At 48.3% G+C, this 21656-nt stretch overlaps 1 protein-coding gene across 4 annotated transcripts in view; it reads right to left on the bottom strand.

Moving 5' to 3' along the window:
* The window catches only part of LOC139048620 (DNA excision repair protein ERCC-6-like), a 374291-nt gene that overhangs the window by 335864 nt on the left and 16771 nt on the right, over window positions 1-21656 (bottom strand). For all 4 annotated transcript variants that reach the window (XM_070523067.1, XM_070523070.1, XM_070523068.1 and 1 more), the window contains exon 3: window positions 7709-7823. In XM_070523067.1, coding sequence (XP_070379168.1) covers window positions 7709-7823 — 115 coding nt within the window. The remainder of the gene's footprint in view (window positions 1-7708; window positions 7824-21656) is intronic.

Below are 21656 nucleotides of genomic sequence, written 5' to 3'. Positions count from 1 at the left end.
GGGAGGTAGTCATGAGGCAGCTCGCGGACAAATATCTCCCGCTCGAACAACCGGGCGATAGCGACGAACGCGTGGAGTACATGGGAGGACCGTGCGAGGAAATGGACCGCGATTTCACCGAGGGTGAGGTACGGGCCGCCCTCCATGGTCTCTCTAGTAGATCGGCAGCCGGACCCGACGGTATTACCAATAAACTCTTAATGAATCTAGACGATGAGTCGATCACTTTCCTGACGGATCATTTCACCGAGTTGTGGAGAAAGGGAGACTATCCGGAGGAATGGAAGATAGCTAACACCATCCTCATACCGAAACCGGGCAAACCACTCCATCTGGATAACCTACGTCCAATATCGCTTACATCGTGCATAGGTAAAGCTATGGAACACGTTATTCTTAACAGACTCACTAGATACGTCGAGCAAAATGACATACTCCCGTATAACATGATCGGTTTCCGCCCCGGACTATCGACTCAGGACGCCATGCTCCTGATCAAACACCAGCTCATACACGTTAGCCCGGTGCACGCGAGAGCGATTCTGGGACTAGACGTCGAAAAAGCTTTCGATCGCATACAGCACAAGGCCATCCTTGAGGTCCTGTCCGAGCTGGGGTTGGGCGAGAGGCTATACAGTGTAGTCAAGGCGTTTCTGGGTGGTAGGCAAGCAAGCCTCACGCTAGGTGAACTAAAATCAAAGGTGATGAACCTGGGAAACAGGGGCACCCCGCAAGGGGCCGTACTTTCGCCCATGCTATTTAATCTAGCAATGACCAGAGTCGCGAGGAAACTGGAGAGCATAGAAGGTATACACTTTGCAATATACGCAGATGATATAACCATATGGAGCGCCAACGGTAACGTAGGCCAAACGGAGACCAGACCGCAAGAGAGCATACACGCCGTGGAAAGCACGCTAGGCGAGATGGGACTCAACTGTTCGGCGGCAAAGTCGGATCTTTTGGTCCTAAAACATCGACGCAGGGGTCGAAGACCCAGGGGCTACGTCCCCGGGGAGGAACCCAAGATTATGTTACGCTGTCACGACGGATCCGCGATCAGGCAGGTGGAAAATATTAAAGTTTTAGGCTTCCACATAGCAGCGGGAGGTACCAACCTGAATGCCATTCAGCACATTTCCAACAAGACGGACCAAGTCATCAGATTACTAAGGAGAATCAGCAACAGACACAGAGGCCTGGGTGAGGACAGCGCTCTAAGGCTAGTGCATGCCTTCGCTCTATGTCACTTCACCTACGTGGCAGGTCTATTTAAATGGTCGCAGGCCGAGCTGAACAAGCTAAACACTCTGATCAGAAAGTTAGTGAAGGCTACCTTAGGTATACCCATCAGCACCTCGAACGTGAAGCTCATGAACCTAGGCGTGCACAATACGATAGAAGAGATGGCGGAAGCGCAACAGATGGCGCAGCAGGAAAGACTGACGAAAACGCGAGCGGGCAGGCTTATACTCAAAGCGATAGGGACAGACCCAAATAGATCAATGAACCCGAAGGAATCCGAGGTAGAATTGAGCGCGAAACTTAGAGACGCGATCAGAACCACCCCCCTCCCGAGAAATATGCACCCGGAACACAATGTTAGCAGGAGAAAAGCGAGAGCGAAAGCTTTGTTGAAAGAAATTGAACAGCTAGGACAACAGGCGGCCCTTGTAGATGCTGCCTGGGTCAAAGGCAAAGAGGCCTACACTGCCGTGGTGGTCGACAGCCGGGGCGAGGTACGGGACGCCATCACCATCTTCACTAAGGATTCCACGGTGGCGGAGCAAGCCGCGATTGCTCTAGCCATCAGGAACCGTAAATGGTCTTTCATCTATAGCGATTCCAAAGCAGCAATTAAGAGCTTTGACAAAGGCTATGTAGCTGGGACTGCGGCTAAAATTATCGACAAGGTCGAAACTATCAAAACTGAAATCCGATGGTTTCCTGCACATATGGGACAAGTGGACGAGACTCGGCCCAACCTCAACGAGGTGACGAACGACCTGGCACGAGGACTTGCTTGCCGTGCCGGTCAGAACCGAACCGACGCCCACTACCATTCCGGGGAACATAAAGATCACTTACTAACTTACAACGACATAACTAAATATTACTACTTGGGGCGTAGGCAATTCCCTCTGCCACACGTAAAATTGAACAGGGCTCAGGCAGTGACGCTACGTTTACTGCAAACCGGGACGTACCCCACTCCGTATTTCATAAATAAAATTCACCCAGAAAGAGAAATTAGGACAGAATGTAACGTGTGCGATGGCATCATTGACATCAGACACATGCTGGCGGGCTGTCCCGCGACTCTCACCGACCCCGAAGAAAAATGGCTTTACTGGCACAAGTTCATAACAAGCTCTTCATATCAAGATCAGCTACGGGCTGTCCAGAGGGTCCACGATGACGCCATAAGGCTCGGCCTGGCGGTGCCGACGTGGACGCGGCCCGCCTCGGTCTGAAAAGACCGGGCTTCAGGACGCTAATAAAGTTTTGTGAATGAATGAATGTGGTGAAAAAGCGTCGGTTAACCAGAAAACATGCGCCACGTGGAAGGATGGAAAGCTGCGTGAATATCTCGGCGAATACAGACCGGAAGACATCTTCAATGCAGATGACACTGCACTCTTCTATCGGCTTCTACCAGAGAAGACCCTGACGTTCAAGGACGACAACTGTGCTGGGGAACAAATGCAGCAAGGAGAGGGTGTCGGTGCTGATTGCAGCAAACACGACTGGCACAGAACGATGTCGCTTACTTGTGATCGGGAAAGCCGCCAAGTCGAGATGTTTTAAGGGCGTAACGACACTGCCAGTAGACTATGAGTCGAACAAGAAAGCGTGGATGATGGCCGAAATCTTCAAGAGCTGGATAACAAAATTGTACCGCACGTTTGCTTCTTCGAACAGCAAGGTGTTGTTCCTTGTGGATCACTGCAGTCCTCACGTGAACGTGTCAGCCTTGAGTGCAATACACCTCGCATTTTTGCCTGCAAACACAACAGCTGTTTTGCAGACATTGGACTAAGGCATCATCAAGAATGTTAAGGTACTGTACAGGCGGCACATTGTAAATTGTACATTGCATAAACAGGCCTGGAGTGTGGCCTGATCCCGGTGACACGAACCGGTAACAGACTCCCTCACCAGAGCAGGATTGGCCACCCTGGTGCAGTACTCGGCCACAACCTCCTATATGAACACAGCAATCAAACCCCGGCCCTCAGTCCCCAGCAGCTGTGAAGCAACTGACCACGGCGGCAGTCAGACCTGCGACGCAGCACAGGGTGCTAAGAATACCTGGCTCCGGACAGGCCACCATTGGAATATGAACCTGGCAACGTTTAACGCTAGAACGTTATCTAGTGAGGCGAGTCTAGCAGTGCTATTGGAGCAATTAAAGGGCAGTAAATGGGATATAATAGGGCTCAGTGAAGTTAGGAGGCCAAAACAAGCATATACAGTGCTAAAAAGCGGGCACGTCCTGTGCTACCGGGGCTTAGCGGAGAGACGAGAACTAGGAGTCGGATTCCTGATTGATAAGAATATAGCTGGTAACAAACAGGAATTCTATAGCATTAACGAGAGGGTGGCAGGTCTTGTTGTGCAACTTAATAAGAGGTACAAAATGAAGGTTGTACAGGTCTATGCCCCTACATCCAGTCATGATGACCAGGAAGTCGAAAGCTTCTATGAAAACGTGGAATCGGCGATGGGTAGAGTGAAAACAAAATACACTATACTGATGGGCGACTTCAATGCCAAGGTTAGCAAGAAGCAGGTTGGAGACAAGTCAATGGGGGAATATGGCATAGGCACTAGGAATAGCAGGGGAGAGTTACTAGTAGACTTTGCAGAACAGAATAATATGCAGATAATGAATACCTTCATCCACAAGCGGGAGAGCCGATAGTGGACGTGCAGGAGCCCGAACGGCGAGACTAGAAATGAAATAGACCTCATACTCTGCGCTAACCCTGGCATCATACAAGATATAGAGGTGCTCAGCAAGCTGCGCTGCAGTGACCATAGGATGGTAAGAACTCAAATTAGCCTAGACCTGAGGAGGGAACGGAAGAAACTGGTACATAAGAAGCCGATGAATGAGTTAGCGGTATGAGGGAAAATAGAGGAATTCCAGATCAAGCTACAAAACAGGTTTTCGGCTTTAACTCAGGAAGAGGACCTTAGTGTTGAAGCAATGAACAACAATCATGTGGGCATCATTAAGGAGTGTGCAATAGAAGTCGGTGGTAACTCCGTTAGACAGGATACCAGTAAGCTATCGCAGGAGACGAAAGATGTGATCAAGAAACACCAATGTATGAAAGCCTCTAACCCTACAGCTAGAATAGAACTGGCAGAACTTCAGAAGTTAATCAACAAGCGTAAGAAAGCTGACATAAGGAAGTATAATATGGATAGAATTGAACATGCTCTCGTGAACGGAGGAAGCCTAAAAACAGTGAAGAAGAAACTAGGAGTTGGCAAGAATCAGATGTATGCGTTAAGAGACAAAGCCGGCAATATCATTACCAATATGGATGAGGTAGTTCAAGTTGCTAAGGAGTTCTATAGAGATTTATACAGTACCAGTGGCACCCACGAGGATAATGGAAGGGAAAATAGTCTAGACGAATTCGAAATTCCAAAGGTAACACCGGAAGAAGTAAAGAAAGCCTTGGGAGATATGCAAAGGGGGAAGGAAGCTGGGGAGGATCAGGTAACAGCAGATTTACTGAAGGATGGTGGGAACATTGTTCTAGAAAAACTGACCACCCTGTATACACAATGTCTCATGACCTCGAGCGTACCGGAATCTTTTGGAAGAATGCTAACATAATCCTAATCCACAAGAAAGGGGACGCCAAAGATTTGAAAAATTATAGACCGATCAGCTTACTGTCCGTTGCCTACAAACTATTTACTAAGGTAATCGCAAATAGGATCAGGAACACCTTAGACTTCTGTCAAGCAAATGACCAGGCAGGATTCCGTAAAGGCTACTCAACAAGAGACCATATTCACACTATCAATCAGGTGATAGAGAAATGTGCGGAATATAACCAACCCTTATATATAGCTTTCATTGATTACGAAAAAGCATTTAATTCTGTCGAAACCTCAGCTGTCATAGAGGCATTACGGAATCAGGGTGTAGACGAGCCGTATGTAAAAATACTGAAAGATATCTATAGCGGCTCCAGAGCCACCGTAGTCCTCCATAAAGAAAGCAACAAAATCCCAATAAAGAAGGGCGTCAGGCAGGGAGATACCATCTCTCCAATACTATTCACAGCGTGTTTACAGGAGGTATTCAGAGACCTGGATTGGGAATAATTGGGGATAAAAGTTAATGGAGAATACCTTAGTAACTTGTGATTCGCTGATGATATTGTCTTGCTAAGTAACTCAGGGGACGAATTGCAATGCATGCTCACTGACCTGGGTGGGTCTGAAAATTAATCTGCAAAAAACTGAAGTAATGTTCAACAGTATCGGAAGAGAACAGCAGTTTATCATAGGTAGCGAGGCACTGAAAGTGGTAAGGAAATACATTTACTTGGGGCAGGTAGTGACCGCAGATCCGGATCATGAGACTGAAATAATCAGAACAATAAGAATGGGCTGGGGTGCGTTTTGCAGGCATTTTCAGATCATGAACAGCAGGTTGCTATTATCCCTCAAGAGAAAAGTGTATAACAGCTGTGTCTTACCAGTACTCACGTACGGGGCAGAAACCTGGAGGCTTACGAAAAGGGTTTTACTTAAACTGAGGACGACGAAACGAGCTATGGAAGGAAGACTCATGGGTGTAACTGCAGAAGAGTACGCATTTGGGCTGGTTGGTTCATGATTACGAGCAATAAAAACAGTGCTAAATGACAGGACGAGTGAAGGGATGCAGACAATGTTAAGAGATAAGAAAAGAGCAGATTGGGTAAGGGAACAAACGCGAGTTAATGACATCTTAGTTGAAATCAAAAAAAAGAAATGGGTATGGGCGGGACATGTAATGAGGAGGAAAGATAACCGATGGTCATTAAGGGTTATGGACTGGATTCCAAGGGAAGGGAAGCGTAGCAGGGGGCAGCAGAAAGTTAGGTGGGTGGCAGAAAGTTAGGTTAGCGGATGAAATTAAGAAGTTTGCAGGGACAACATGACCACAATTAGTACACGACTGGGGTAGTTGGATAAGTATGGGAGAGGCCTTTGCCTTGCAGTGGGCATAACCAGAATGATGATGATGATGATGATGATGATGATGATGAAAAAGAAGAACGCGCTAGCGCCTGCAGGCCGAACTAGCTGTAGAACCATAGATGGGGTCAAACAAAAACAGGAATGTCGCCACACAGCCCGATGGAATGCATTGTACGAGACTAAAGTGACACACTCGCGGGGCCGCATTATACACAACTCGCGAGTCTCACTTTTCTTGCAGGCAAATGATTTGCTGCGCTTGACAAAACAATGTGTTGCATCCACTTACCATCTGCCCACTCCTTCCATACCATGCCATATGATATATAACTCGAGATAAAAGAAACACTTCCCCTGCAGTACACTCGCAGTACCTATGCAGAACATTTGCGCGTTGTCTGTCCATTGTGATCAGCTGCTTGCATGGCCCACTCTTGAAGAAAACATGTGCTTGCTTATGTTGACCACCTAATTTAAGTCGAGTCACTCGAGCCGACGTTCGAGTTTATTCTGAAGAAAGTCCTGCCGCGACGCATTTGACGCTGATACGTCTTCACCAGTTGGATCAAAGTACTAGCCAAGCTGTTGAAGAATAAAGGCTGGTGCATCTCTCAAACCTTAGTTACAAATGGCCTGCGTGTCGCACAGCATGTTGCCTTCACATCAGTAAACAGAAAATTTGTTATTGCTACACGTGAGCAAATAGACCCTTGCTAGAGCAGGACGACGAGAAGTTACTTCGACAACACAAGCAACAAAAAAAAAAGGAAAAAAAACAGACGGCCATCAGGAGAGCCTGCTTGGTGAAATGCTACCACTGCATAGAGGCAAAAAGTGCCTTGCCCATCAAATTTCGTTGAAGTGGCGACCACTAGAGGGGTCACTCATTGGAAAAAGGTACATTCTTCCACTTCCTCATGTTGACCCCTCCCCCTTCTTTATTTTTTGAGGAACCTTTACTGCCCAATTTCAGGAACTCACCAATGTTCGACTGCTGCACTTTACCCTTCCTACATACTGTGCAGTGCCGAAATTAGCAGAGCGCTCTTTTACTTCTTGTTTAAAGGTGTGCCATGGTACAACACATACATGTTTTCGTTTAGACCTTACTTTCCCATGTTGGGAATGTGAAATGTGTGCTATTGATTACTTGGATCATTGGAGCGCTTGCTCACCCTCATCGGAAATGATGCAAGGTCGTTATGAGAACCAGAGAACACTGCATGGAATTGATGGCATGTGCAAGTTAGAAATGCAAATTTAGTGCAATGGAGGTTAACTCTTACCTTCGACCCCCATTCAACTACGTTTTTTCTTATCTTTTTTTACTCTCTGGCATTCGACTGGCATCGAGCTGCTTGTTGTCAAAAGAAAAAAGAAAGAATGTTCAGCATGCACAATACACTGCACAGAAAATGTAGAAATACAAAGCTGCTGCATTAAAATTGACAATTGAGCAATTTTTGTAGGTCGATGATTAGCAGGGACACACCTTGTCATCCCTATCCTTGCACATGGTGAAGATGGCTGGCGAGACATGGTGGCTGGAGGCCAGCTGATGCAGGCTCACACTCTTCTCCAGGCGGTCAAGCCGTTGCCTGGCAGCACTGCAGAATACAACAGCTGTTCAATTACTGGCTGACACCTTCTATACCATAAGTTCTGCTAACAGTGCATAACTCTGGAGACAGGTGTTCACTGAGCTCATGGGCTGCCAAGCTTACTGCTCACATCCCGAGTGTTCCTTGAAATTAGGAGGAATCCTGGTACCATTAAAAGCTTGTCATTAATATGTCCGTACATGCTTCTGAGTGATTGGTTCCATGATTACAGATACAATTTAGACTGACAGCTGTTACAGCACCAATTAGAGTTCAAAATCCAGCCATCCTGCAAAAATTGCAAGTGCACGTACCAAGACAAAACTTGAAAGTGCATGCCTGAATGTGTGAATCACTTGCATGGACACCCGTACCCAATCTGACCTACATATGACCAGCTTTTAGTAGTGTAACAAAGTGCTTAGTGCAGCAGTTACCACAGCCATGTACTTTAGTTCTGTGGTACTTTCAGCCCCTTCCTCTGACTCCGGTCCCTCTGCACGCTGTCACACCCCATGTGCATCGCAAACCACTTTGACAAGAGCTCAACGTAAAAAGAGTGCTCAGCTCATCACTGGCATGTACTCTACATGTCAGGTTTGACCCTGGCACTATCAATATGCTTCAGCCCAACGTACAAGATGCTTCACTACATGGCAGGCGTTGTCATGTCGCTTTCGTTGCTGTACTTCTACTACAAATGCATCCTTTCGTTGTGCAATTCAGCACATGTATTTGCAAATTCAGCACTTCGTCATTTTCTTTGACTTTGCTCATTTTGAACGAAATTTCCCTGACAATTCCCCAACTTTTCCAGGTTTTCCATGTCACCAGATATTCATGCACATGCCATGAATTTGGTCAATGCGTCTATAGCGGATACTCATAATGCATAGTCATATGCTAATACTTGACACACTTGCACATAAACACTGGGGAGATACACAACTCTCAAGTGTCCCCTGATACGTTGTTTTCCCGCATAGCTCCCGTCTCCTGTAATCCGGCTTCACCGCGTGGCCTGGGGCCCACGGCGGTTGGTGTGGTCAAAGCACAGTACGAGAGATGAAGACACGCCAACGTATGAAAGCCTCTAACCCTACAGCTAGAATAGAACTGGCAGAATAATCGAAGTTAATCAACAAGCGTAAGACGGCTGACATAAAGAAGTATAATATGGATAGAATTGAACTCAGAAATGGAGGAAGCCTAAAAGCTGTGAAGAAAATAGGAATTGGCAAGAATCAGATGCATGCGTTAGGAGACAAAGCCGGCAATATCATTACTAATATGCATGAGATAGTTCAAGTGGCTGAGGAGTTCTATAGAGATTTATACAGTACCAGTGGCTCCCACGACGATAATGGAGGAGAGAATACTCTAGAGAAATTTGAAATCCCCCAAATAACGACAGAAGAAGTAAAGAAAGCCTTGGGAGCTATGCAAAGGGGAAGGTAGCTGGGGAGGATCAGGTAACAGCAGATTTGTTGAATGGAAGAACGCTAACATAATCCTAATCTGTAAGAAAGCGGACGCCAATGACTTGAAAAATTACAGACTGATCAGTCTGTTGCCTACAAAGTATTCACTACGGTAATCGCAAATAGAATCAGGGACACCTTAGACTTCTGTCAACCAAAGGACCAGGCACGATTCCGTAAAGGCTACTCAGCAATAGACCATATTCACACTATCAATCAGGTGATAGAGAAATGTGCGGAATATAACCAACCCCTATATATAGCTTTCATTCATTACAAGAAAGCATTTGATTCAGTCGAAACCTCGGCAGTTATGGAGGCATTACGGAATCAGGGTGTAAACGAGCCGTATGTAAGAATGCTGAAAGATATCTACAGCGGCTCCACAGCCACCGTAGTCCTCCATAAAAAAGCAACAAAACCCCAATAAAGAAAAGCGTCAGGCAGGGACATACGATCTCTCCAATGCTATTCACAGCATGTTTACACGACGTATTCAGAGACTTGGATTGGGAACAATTGGGGATAAGAGTTAATGCAGAATTCCTTAGTAACTTGCAATTCACTGATGTTATTGCCTTACTTAGTAACTCAGGGGACCAATTGCAATGCATGCTCACTGACCTGGAAAGGCAAAGCAGAAGGGTGGGTCTAAAAATTAATCTGCAGCAAACTAAAGTTATGTTTAATAGTCTCGGAAGAGAACAGCAGTTTACGATAGGTAGCGGGGCACTGGAAGTGGTAAGAGAATACATCTACTTAGGGCAGGTAGTGACCGCGGATCCGAATCATGAGACTGCAATAATCAGAACAATAAGAATAGGCTGGGGTGCGTTTGGCAGGCATTCTAAGATCATGAACAGCAGGTTGCCATTACCCCTCAAGAGAAAAGTATATAATAGCTGTGTCTTACCAGTACTCACCTACAGGGCAGAAACCTAGAGGACGCTTACAAAAAGAGTTCTACTTAAACTGAGGACGACGCAACGAGCTGTGGAAAGAAGAATGATGGGTGGAACTTAAGGGATAAGAAAAGAGCAGATTGGGTGAGGGAACAAACGCGAGTTGATGACATCTTGGTTGAAATGAAGAAAAAGAAATGGGCATGAGCAGGACATGTAATGAGGAGGGAAGATAACCGATGGTCATTAAGGGCTACGGACTGGATTCCAAGGGAAGGGAAGCGTAGCAGGGGGCAGCAGAAAGTTAAGTGGAAGGATGATATTAAGAAGTTTGCAGGGACGACATGGCCACAATTAGTACATGACCGGGGTAGTTGGAGAAGTATGGGAGAGACCTTTGCCCTGCAGTGGGCGTAACCAGGCTGATGATGATGACGATGACACACTCTCTTGCTTGCCAATTGTGGTAGAAATGGATAGTGGCTATAACGAACTAATGGTTATAGCGAAGTACTTAGAATCCCCTTTCAACTTCATTATAACGAGGTTTTGCTGTAATTTGTTTAAACGGTGGCAATACGTTGTGTCGCTATATTGAATCCAAGCTAATGCATTACCGTTGACAGTCATACTGAGATGGGTTCTGCCACAATTTTTTTTCTATTGTCCGATAATACGAAAAACATTATGGACCATTTTGTGCAAGAAAAATCTGTCGGCGACATACTTATTTGCATAAAAAGGTCAAATTTAAATATAACAAAATTTTAATAACAAAGTAAAGCGCCGATTTTACCGACTCTCTCATATTGATGTTTAACTGTATTTCAGGGTTAGCTTCCATGCATCCGAATGAGTCACACTACCCTAATCATCATGAACAGCATTCGCTAATTCCTTACACCAGAACTAAGTACATGTATCAACAATAAAGAGTCTGTTATCAGTTGCGGGGCCAACTGAATAAATTGATTCTTACAGATATAGAATTCGAAGATCTCATGCTTATGTAATTCCATAAATTTGCCTTCTATCTTCAAACGCTTAGAACTTTTTCATATAGCCCACACCTTTAAGTGTATACCCACTGTGACGAAGAAGATCGGCAGGCTGAAAAGCACCGTTGCCATCGCGTGGTACGTGCCCAGTTCGTTCGCTGGCTGCGCCCTACCTGCTGGTGCTGAGTTTGTTGCTGCTGCTCTACGAGCCGAATAAACCCCCTTTACAATTGGTGGAGGTGCTGGGTACAACCACAATTGTGGAACTTCGTAATCGGACACTGCAGCCCGTCTTCATAATGCCAGAAGAAGGACCACCACAACCACAACCCGCTGCCCCGGTGACTACCGTGGTCTGCACCGGCCCGTTGCGGTAACGACACCAAAAAACTTAATTACGTGTCGTTTTATTTGAGCGGTGTCGCCAGCGTGTGGCACCGCAACCACGAACGTGATTTGACGACATGAACGGCCTTCAAGACTACCGTGACAGAGGTATTTGGGCGCCCCACGGTTCGCAAGCTTCGCGCCGAGCAACGTTTGCGTGGCCGTGCGCAACAGTGCGGGGAGACATTTACGAGCTATATAGAAGATGTTGTCGACCTCTGCAATCGCGTTGACGTCGCAATGCCTGATACCGAGAAGATCCGCCATATCTTAAAAGGCATTGAAGACGCCTTCCAGATGCTGTTGGCGAAAAATCCATCGACAGTCTCTGAACCCGTCAGTCTGTGTCAAAGCTTTGACGAACTGCGCAAACAACGCATAGCCATCCGTCAATCTACACCTCAGGCCACTTCAACGTCGAGCTTGGCTGCTGCCCCGGATAACACTTCGCTGCTGCTACAGATCACGGAGATCATCCGTGAAGAGGTGGCTCGTCAGCTTTCCTTGATTGCACTTGCACACGGCCAGCTGAGTACTCTGTTGGCGCGCGCTCTCCAATCTGTCATCAAGGAGCAGGTAGCCGACCACATTTTGCCTTCTCTTCACCAGGCTCCGACGGCCGCTCCCCGGACATACGCCAAAGTCGCGATGAGACCTGCACCACAGACCTATGGGCCCCTTCACCCACCTTTGCGCCCACCCGTATCCCCTCCAGTCCGTCCACTGGTGAACTATGCACGACCTCAAGACCATTGGCACACGAAAGACAACCGTCCGATTTGTTTTTATTGTGGCCGTGCTGGACACGTGGCACGTCACTGTCGCCTGCTTACACTGAACGTCCCGAACAATGTGCGTCCGTATGCGCCACGTTTCCAACAACGACGCAACTATTCAGACGCCTTTGAATCTCCTTCTCCCGTCGACACCGCATTCTCTGTCGCTCGCCATTCCCCTTCTCCTCGCCGTCGCTCGCTTTCCCCCATGCACCGGCGGCGGAGCCCTTTGCGCCAGGAAAACTAAATATTGCAGTTCAGGAGGCAAGGACTGCGGTGCCAGCGAAAGGTATAAGGCCTCACACTTCCCCGAAGAATGTTACTGAAGTCGCAATCGAAGGAACATTGACGCTAGCACTTGTCGACATTGGCGCTGCACTTTCAGCGATAGACGCCCGTATTTGCGCAAGATTGGAAATGTGACGACGCCGCTTTCTGGACTGTCTCTTCGAACTGCCAACGCGCAGCACGTCGAGCCATCCGGCGCCTGCACTGCTCGTGTCATAATTCAGGAGGTCCTCTATATCATAGAATTCATCGTGTTGCCATCATGTTCACACGACGTCATATTAGGTTGGGACTTTCTCTCCACACATCATGCTATCATTGACTGCGCCCACGCTGAAATCGAGCTGTTTCAGTTTTCGAGCGATATTATCACTCACCATAAGGACCACTGTCGCAAAATAGCTGTTTCAGAAGACACCGTTATACCTGCCTGGTCTTCCAGTCTTGTCAGTATCTCTTGCGAATCTGTAGATGATGGCACAGTACTCTTCACTCCGTCCGAACTCTTAGTTCGCCGCCGTTCACTACCACTGCCGTTCACCATCCTCGAGTTCAAAGCTGGCGCCTCTCTCATGTGCGTCTCCAACCCATCGGCTGAACCAATTACTTTACGCCGCCGTGAAAGCCTTGGTAAAGCAGAGCCACTGACCTCATTTTCAATATTTGACACGATGGACGACTCCACTTATCTTGCTGCTCTCGAGGCATCGCCTTCTCAGTCACTGCCGCGTTCTTTTACGCCAGCTATTGCCAGTGACCTTACCACGACACAGCGCGACGAACTTCTTCGCATGTTCCAAGGCTTCTCTTCGTCTTTTGACTGCCAAGCAACATCACTCGGCCGCACGACTGTTTCGCACACTATCGACACTAACAGCCATGCACCAATTCGACAGCGTCCATACCGAGTATCGGCGACTGAAGGACGCGTTATCAATGACCAGGTGAACGATATGCTCAATCGCGGTGACATCCAGCCTTCTAGTAGTCCTTGGGCATCACCAGTCGTCCTAGTTAAAAAGAAAGACGGCACCATACGATTTTGCGCCGATTATCGAAGGCTTAACAAGATTACCCGAAAGGATGTATACCCGTTGCCACGTATTGACGACGCACTTGACTGTTTGCAAGGAGCGGAGTTTTTTTTTCCTCCTTAGATCTCCGCTCTGGCTACTGGCAGGTGCCCATGGCTGACGCTGACTGTTCGAAAACCGCGTTTGTAACACCAGACGGCTTGTATGAATTCACTGTAATGCCGTTCGGTCTGTGCAATGCGCCCGCCATCTTCGAACGCATGATGGACGGCATCCTACGTGGCCCAAAGTGGCATACTTACCTCTGCTACCTCGACGACGTTGTCGTCTTTTCTCCTGATTTTCCCACCCATCTTCGGCGTTTACATCAAGTTTTGTCCTGTATCCGGAATGCTGGTCTCCAGCTTAACTTAAAAAAGTGCCGATTTGCAGCTCGAAAACTGACTATATTAGGCCACGTTGTCTCCAAAGAAGGCATTCTTCCTGATCCTGCTAAACTTCGCGCCGTATCCGAATTTCCAAAGCCCACTAACTTGAAAGCACTACGCAGCTTCAGTGGCCTATGCTCTTATTTTCGACTTCGTTCGCAATTTCGCTACTGTGATCGCACCACTAAACCAACTTCTCCAAGGCGACAATGAACTTTCTGCTTGGTCGGAAGCCTCTGATGATGCCTTTACGACTCTTCGTTACCTACACACGTCTCGGCCACTTTTGCGCCATTTTGACCTCAGCGCACCTACAGAACTTCACACTGACGCCTGTGGTGTCGGCCTTAGTGCCATGCTCGCACAAAGCAAGAACACTAATGCCGAATACGTAGTCGCCTATGCCAGTCGTGCCCTCAGGAAACCTGAGGCCAATTACTCAATAACAGAAAAAGAGTGCCTGGGTATCGTATGGGCTCCTCAAAAATTTCGTCCATATCTCTACGGTCAACGCTTTGACGTGGTGACGGATCATCACGCTCTTTGCCAGTTGTCCAACCGAAGGGACCCGTCGGGCCGCCTCGCTCGGTGGGCCCTCCGAATCCAGGAATATGATATCCGTGTCGTCGATCGCTCTGGACGCAAACACGCCGACACCGATGCCCTCTCGCACTCCCCAGTTACTTCAGACAGCAGCACTTCTACCGACAGACATGACATCTCACCACTTGACATCCTGGACATGGCATCGGAGCAATGAAAAGACCCATGGATCGTCATGATGTTCGACTTTTTGTCAAATCCTCCGGCAACTTCGGCACCTCGAGCGCTACGCCGACAGGCGCAGCATTTCGCAATCCGGGACGGACTTTTATACCGCCACAACTCCACAATGACGGCCGCAAATGGCTCTTAGTAGTGCCTCGCCACCTACGACAAAAGTTCTGCTCCGCTTTTCATTCTGACCCACAGTGTGGTCATGGCGGAGTGTCAAAACTTACACACGGCTTCGCCTACAATATTATTGGCGAGAAATGTACACCTTCGTCCACAAATACGTATGCTCCTGCATTGCCTGCCAGCGATGCAAATGTGTCCTGCATCTCTCCACCGCACCTCTCCAAAGACTTCCCTGCCCAGCTCAGCCATTCGACCGTGTCGGCATTGATATATATGGGCCTCTTCCATCTACTGGCGCTGGCAACCGATGGATTGTTGTCGCCGTAGATCATTTGACACGGTATGCTGAAACCGCCGCCTTGCCTGCCGCATCAGCAAAAGACATCGCCTCGTTAAGTCTCAACAACTTCGTTCTCCGCCATGGCGCACCTCATGAACTGTTGAGCGATCGGGGCCGCGTATTCCTCTCAGATGTCCTGCAGTCACTCCTATCTAAATGCCAAATTATTCACCGCACTACTACTGCTTATCATCCACAGACCAATGGCTTAACAGAACGATTCAACAGAACTCTTGGTGACATGCTATCAATGTATGTTGCATCTGAGCACTCCAACTGGAACCTTGTACTTCCGTTTGTCATTTACGCCTATAACACTGCCTCTCAAGCCACTACCGGATTCTCACCATTTTTTCTGCTTTACGGCCGCCATCCCACCAGCACCATTGATATGGTTCTCCCGTACCGGCCGGACCCTGCTGAATACTTACCTGTTTCTACGATTGCTCAGCATGCCGAGAAATGCTGCCTACTGGCCCGTTCTTTGACGTCTGCTCAACAGTGCCGCCAAAAAGAATGCCATGACCTCAATCCTCCCTCTCACCCCTTCCCCGTTGACTCACTTGTGTGGCTTTGGGTCCCGCCTGTTGCTGCTCCAGGCCTTTCGTCCAAGCTCCTCCCGAAGTACCACGGACCCTACCGCCTGGTTGCACAAACATCACCAGTTAACTACGTGGTCGAACCTATATCACCATCTTCCGATCTGCGTCATCGGGGGCGAGAGACTGTGCACAATGACTGGCTGAAGCAGTATTACGATCCGCCCACCTCTTCCTAGGTCGCCAGGATGGCTACTCTTCAATTCCGGGGGTGATTGTGACGAAGAAGATCAGCAGGCTGAAAAGCCCCGTTGCCATCGCGGGGGACGTACCCAGTTCGTTCGCTGGCTGCGCCCTACCTGCTGGTGCCGAGTTTGTCGCTGCTTCACAAGTAATTTTTTTCCCTTTTTTACTGCCATGTATATGGCAGTGAAAAATTTAGTTATTACAGACGCCACCTGCCCAATAAAGAATAGACCAGCATTGAGTCGAATGAACATATATCTAATTAAATTGGCAGAGTTTTTCAAGTTTGATTAACCTGTTGTTGAACCTGCTCCCTCATGAACCCTTTATTGTTATTGTTGCTGTTGTTTTTCTAGTTTATTAATAACTTGTACTTTTGCACTAGTGAAGCTGTGTTGCATAAACTGATTTTGTTGTACTGTTTGTATAATGTAACATTTTACCTTTCTATCATGCTTGTCGCACTATGTTTGTGTTGTACTTCGATTCAACATGTTCTGCATTGTTATATATGTATTTTACCCCTCCTGCTTGGGCCTTCCAAGGCCTGCAGTATTTCACTAATAAACAAAGAATTTGTTGTGTACTACATGCGGACGGGGATGCGCCCAGGCGCGCAGCGTGACAAGCAAGAAGACCAGCGGGCTCCGGAACAGAGAATGCTTTATTCGGAACAGCGCGTGCTTCTTATACACGCTGGCGGTTGCTTATCCGCTTCTGATAACAAACACTGAGCGACGCCTGTCGGCGCTATCACATTCCTTCCCCCACAAATTAGGTTCCTTTGCGAAAGTCCTCCGACTCTTAATGAACAGGTTGGTGCCGCTGTCGTGAACTTCTACGTGGTACGGCAGGGGGCTTGGGTGACATGGGCTGGACGGGTGCCTGGCATAGGGGCCATGCTGGTGTGGGGGTCGTGGGCTGAACGGTTGCCTCAGCCTCTGGATTTATTTGAAGATGCGTTGACCCACTGGCTGACGGTCTACCTCCATGGGCTGGTCTCGCTCGTGCACACCCATCGTGCTCCCAGGCATACCCACCGGGACTGTCTGGGGGCCTGCGTACGGCAGGTGCTCTGGAATGGCTGGCTGGGATGACTGGCATGGGGTAGACGTATCTGCGTGCTGGGAATAACTGGCCAGACGCAGATGATCAATGTGAATGAAATGCACTTTGCTCATCGTGTCCACCAAGTACGTGACAGGGCTAATGACCTTCACTATTCGGCCTTCAGTCCACGCTGTTTTCTCCCCTCTGACCGTTTTAATGTAGACGCAGTCCCCTTCCGTGAAGAAGCGCCATGGAGAGCGACCTCGGTCGCGTTGAGCCTTGGACTTTTGTTGCCCCTTTAGCATGTCTTCTTGAAATGATGGCTTTAGCAGCGACAGTTTTGTATGTGGTGCCCTTTTTAGAAACAGTTCGGTTGGTGAGCGGCCCGTTACTGCGCATGGAGTTGTCCGATAGGCAGGCAAAAAATGGTCGCAGCGTCCTGTGGCTGCCGGAAGCGCTATCATGGAGTAGTTGCTTACGCGAGGTTTTTTTTACTGTTTGCACACACCTCTCAGCTCTCCATTAGCCTGCAGGTGATAAGGTGGGCTGTACGTTTGACGCACTCCCCATGACTCGAGAAAATCATTGAACTCTCGTGCTGTAAACTGGGGGCCATTATCTGACACTAGCTGTTCTGGCAACCCGTATGCAGCAAAGAGGGTACGAAGCCGTTCAGTGGTGTCCAAGGCCATTGTCGACGTCATGTGAAAAACATCAATCCACTTCGAATAATAGTCAACACACAGCAAGAATGAAGCGCCTTCGCACTCGAAAAAATCAACGTGTACTCTTTGCCAGCAGCGAGCGGGAAATGGCCAGGGTTCCAAAAGGGTGCGGGGAGCGCTACTCTGCGTTGTTTGGCAGATTTTGCAACTTTTCACGACGGTTTCGATGGCTGCGTCAAGCCCAGTCCACTACACTAGACTGCGAGCTAACATCTTCATTCGGACTATTCCAGGGTGCGCAGCATGCAGTAATGCCAACACATATTCTTGCAGTTTGGGCGGAGCCACGACCCTGCTACCCCATGTCACGCATCCTTGCTCTAGCGACAGTTCCATTCGTCTGGTGTGGTACGGTCGCAGATCGGCTTCTACTTGCAGTGGCCATCCACTACGCGCAAGTTCAGCAACCTTGCACAACATTTTGTCCTGTCTGGTAGCCTTGGCGACATCTCTGGCTGACAGCGGCGTCGTTTCAAAAACTGCCAAACAATCGACCTCCTCATCCTTTGCTTGACTTGGAAGTGGCAATCTCGATAATGCATCGGGCACTTCCATTTGGGACCCTTTCCGATACCTAAGCTCCTAACGATATCCCGCCAAGATAAGCGCCCATCGTTGCATGCGCGCAGTGGCCAAATTTGGTATCGGCTTGCAGGCACCTAGAATTCCGAGTAATGGCTGGTGGTCCTTGAAAAGCGTAAAACGACAGCCATTCAGATATCGATGAAACTTTTTCAATCCATATATTATGGCCAACACTTCTCTTTCAATTTTCAAGTAAGCGCATTCCGATGCCGATAATGTTCGAGAGGCAAACGCAATGGGCCTTTCATCCCCGTTTGGTTGCACATGCGAAATCACTGTGCCCAGTCTATACTGGGATGCATCGCAACTGAGTACATGTGGTCGCTTTGGGTTGTAGTAGCAGAGTACTGGGCTCGACGTGTGCAGCTTCTTTGTTTTGTGGAAAGCAGCAGCACATTCTTTGGACCAGCGCCACCGCAGGCCTTTCTTTAAAAGAGCAAACAGCGGTGCTGCCACGGTCGCCAAGTTCGACAGGAACTTGGAATAAAAGGTCACCATGCACAAGAATGATTTCAATTCCGTTGTGTTTGAGGGTTCTGGCGCAGCCATAATTGCTTTAACTTTTGATCCCAAAGGCTGGATTCCGGCTGCAGATATCCGGTGGCCCAGGTACCGAACTTCCCTTTGAAAAAAACTTGCATTTTTCCTCTTGAAGAGTTACATTGTGAGCCTGAAACCGCTGGAGTACTTGTTCTAGCCATTCGCGTCAGTCCGACGTGGTGGTAACCCTAATGATTACATCATCAAAGTAGCACCCTACATGAGGAATACCCCTGAGAATTCTGTCCATAAGCGACTGGAATATTGCCGGAGCGCTTGCAATGCCAAAGGGCAGACGCTGGTATTGGAAGAGCCCTTTATGCGTGTTTATCGTCAAGAGTGACTTGGAGTCTTCACATAGCTCTACTTGCTGGTATGCAGAGGCTAGATCCAAAACGCAAAGAACACTCAAGCCCTCTAAAGCTGCGAACAAGTCTTCTGGTAGTGGAAGCGGGTAATCCCCCGTTTTCAGCACGGGGTTCACAGTGAGCTTATAGTCACCACACAACCGGACGTCTGCCCCCCCGTCCTTTGACACAGCAACCAAGGGTGTTGCTCAATCGTTCCATGTTACCCGCTTCACGACGCTGGCTTCCTCCCAAGTATCCAGCTTATTTCCCACTGGTTCAACAAGAGCGAAAGGTACCTTATGTGCTCTGCAGAACACGGGTTTGCTGTCCGGTTTTATTAGTGTTTGCGCTTTGAACCCGGAAATTTGTCCTCACTGCTTCGAAAAAACAGGCGCAAATTTCTGTTTCAGCTCAGTGACAATGTCTGCTGACCTTATGGCAGCGACTTCGTTCCAATTTACCTTTAGTCGACTCAGCCAGTTTCTTCCCAATAGGCATGACCACTGCTTTCCTGCATCATCGACTATCATCAGGGGAAGAACACAAGTCTGCTTATTGTATTTTACTTGCACGTTAACCGAACCAAGTACTGGGACAAGCTCACCCGTGTACGTTCTTAACGGATCAGCCACCGCCTCCAGGGGCAGGTGTGCCCAGTTCTGCTGATAGATTGCCATTGGCATCACCGTCACTGAGGCACCCGTGTCTATTTGCATGGTCACGTTGTGGCCCTCTACCTCCACGGTAACATAATACACGGACTAGTTGCTGGTGATACTACAAATCTACAAATCATTATCCGATTCTTCCGTGAAGTCGTCCACCCAATTTAGTTCTTTGCATGGTTCGGTTCCCTGCCTGCACATCGTTCTGAGATGACGTGCCACAGTTGTGGCACTTGTACCTGCTGTATCAACATGTTCTTTCCGAGTGGTTGTTTCCACATCGGGAACATTCTATTGGTTCTGTCGCAACTCCTCGCCTGCGGTTCTCTCTGACGGGGCGTTGTTGGCCGGAGAGCTTGCCTATTTGCCTGCTTTCCACTGTCAGGTCCGTCTGACGAGCTGCTTCCTCAGACCTAATTTGTTGCGACTGCTTCGATGCCATTTCGCAGTTCAGAGCAATTTTGCAAGCCCCTTCAAAGGTCAAAACCCCGGCGTCAGACGCAAACAGCTCCCGCTGGGTGTCCACGCATCGCAGCCCCGCTACGAGCCTGTCCCTCAAGGCTTGGTCAAGAAAGTTTCCAAATGCGCAACTTCTGGCTAAATTCTTCAGCTGGAGTATGAAGTCTGTCACGCTTTCTTGTTCAAACTGTACGCGGTGGTTGAATCTGCACCGTTCCGCTCCGATGGCTTTCCGGGGGCTGTAATGGTTTTTCAGAACCACTTTAGCTTCATTGTACGTTTTACTGGACGGCGCATCGTGTACGAGCAGGTTTTTCAGTATTTCGTATGATTTCGGTCCTACGACCGTCAAGAATACGGCTAATTTCTTGCTATCAGCTACCTCATTTGCTTCCACATACAACTCGAACCGTTCCACGTGCGAGTCAAAACTTTCGGCTTTCTCGTCAAAGCAATCGATTCTTCCCACCTTTGACATGTTGCTGTTTCCTCGAGGTTCCGCCGCCCTGGCCTGGTTGCCAGGCGCGCTTGTTGTCAGCATCCGCCACGATCCCGGGAAGCCACTTATGTCGATCCCATCCTCGTCGCCATGTGCTGTGTACTACGTGCGGGCGGGGACGCGCCCAGGCGCGCAGCGTGACGAGCAAGAAGACCAGCGGGCTCCGGAACAGAGAATGCTTTATTCGGAACAGTGCATGCTTCTTATACACGCTGGCAGTTGCTTATCCGCTTCTGATAGCAAACACTGAGCGACCCCTGTCGGCGCTATCACAGAATTAAAATATACATTGTATATTCTCAATTACAGTCATCAACCAATTGTTCAGACATCGATAATGCAGACATGCTTGATTATTCAGAACAGCTCCGTCATTGGCCTCACAGACTTAATGTACTATATAAGCACGACCAAAATTTCAGACACCTTACAGTGCACTGTTCAATAATTCGGACTCCAACTGCACGATTGTGCACTAATATGGCCACCAAGTTGAGCAGAAATAGCAATATTTTTGTTTTGATACGCCACCGGCGCCTCCTCGAAACCAAAACTGTCTAAGCGCAGTCAATCTAGTACAGTGAATGAACTCTCGTTAAGACGAACTTGGTTAAGCCGAATTCTCACATATAATAAACAACATGGGA

Source organism: Dermacentor albipictus, chromosome 8 (genome assembly GCF_038994185.2).
Source record: "Dermacentor albipictus isolate Rhodes 1998 colony chromosome 8, USDA_Dalb.pri_finalv2, whole genome shotgun sequence".
NCBI lineage: Eukaryota > Metazoa > Arthropoda > Arachnida > Ixodida > Ixodidae > Dermacentor > Dermacentor albipictus.
This window is presented reverse-complemented; position numbering and strand designations above follow the sequence as displayed.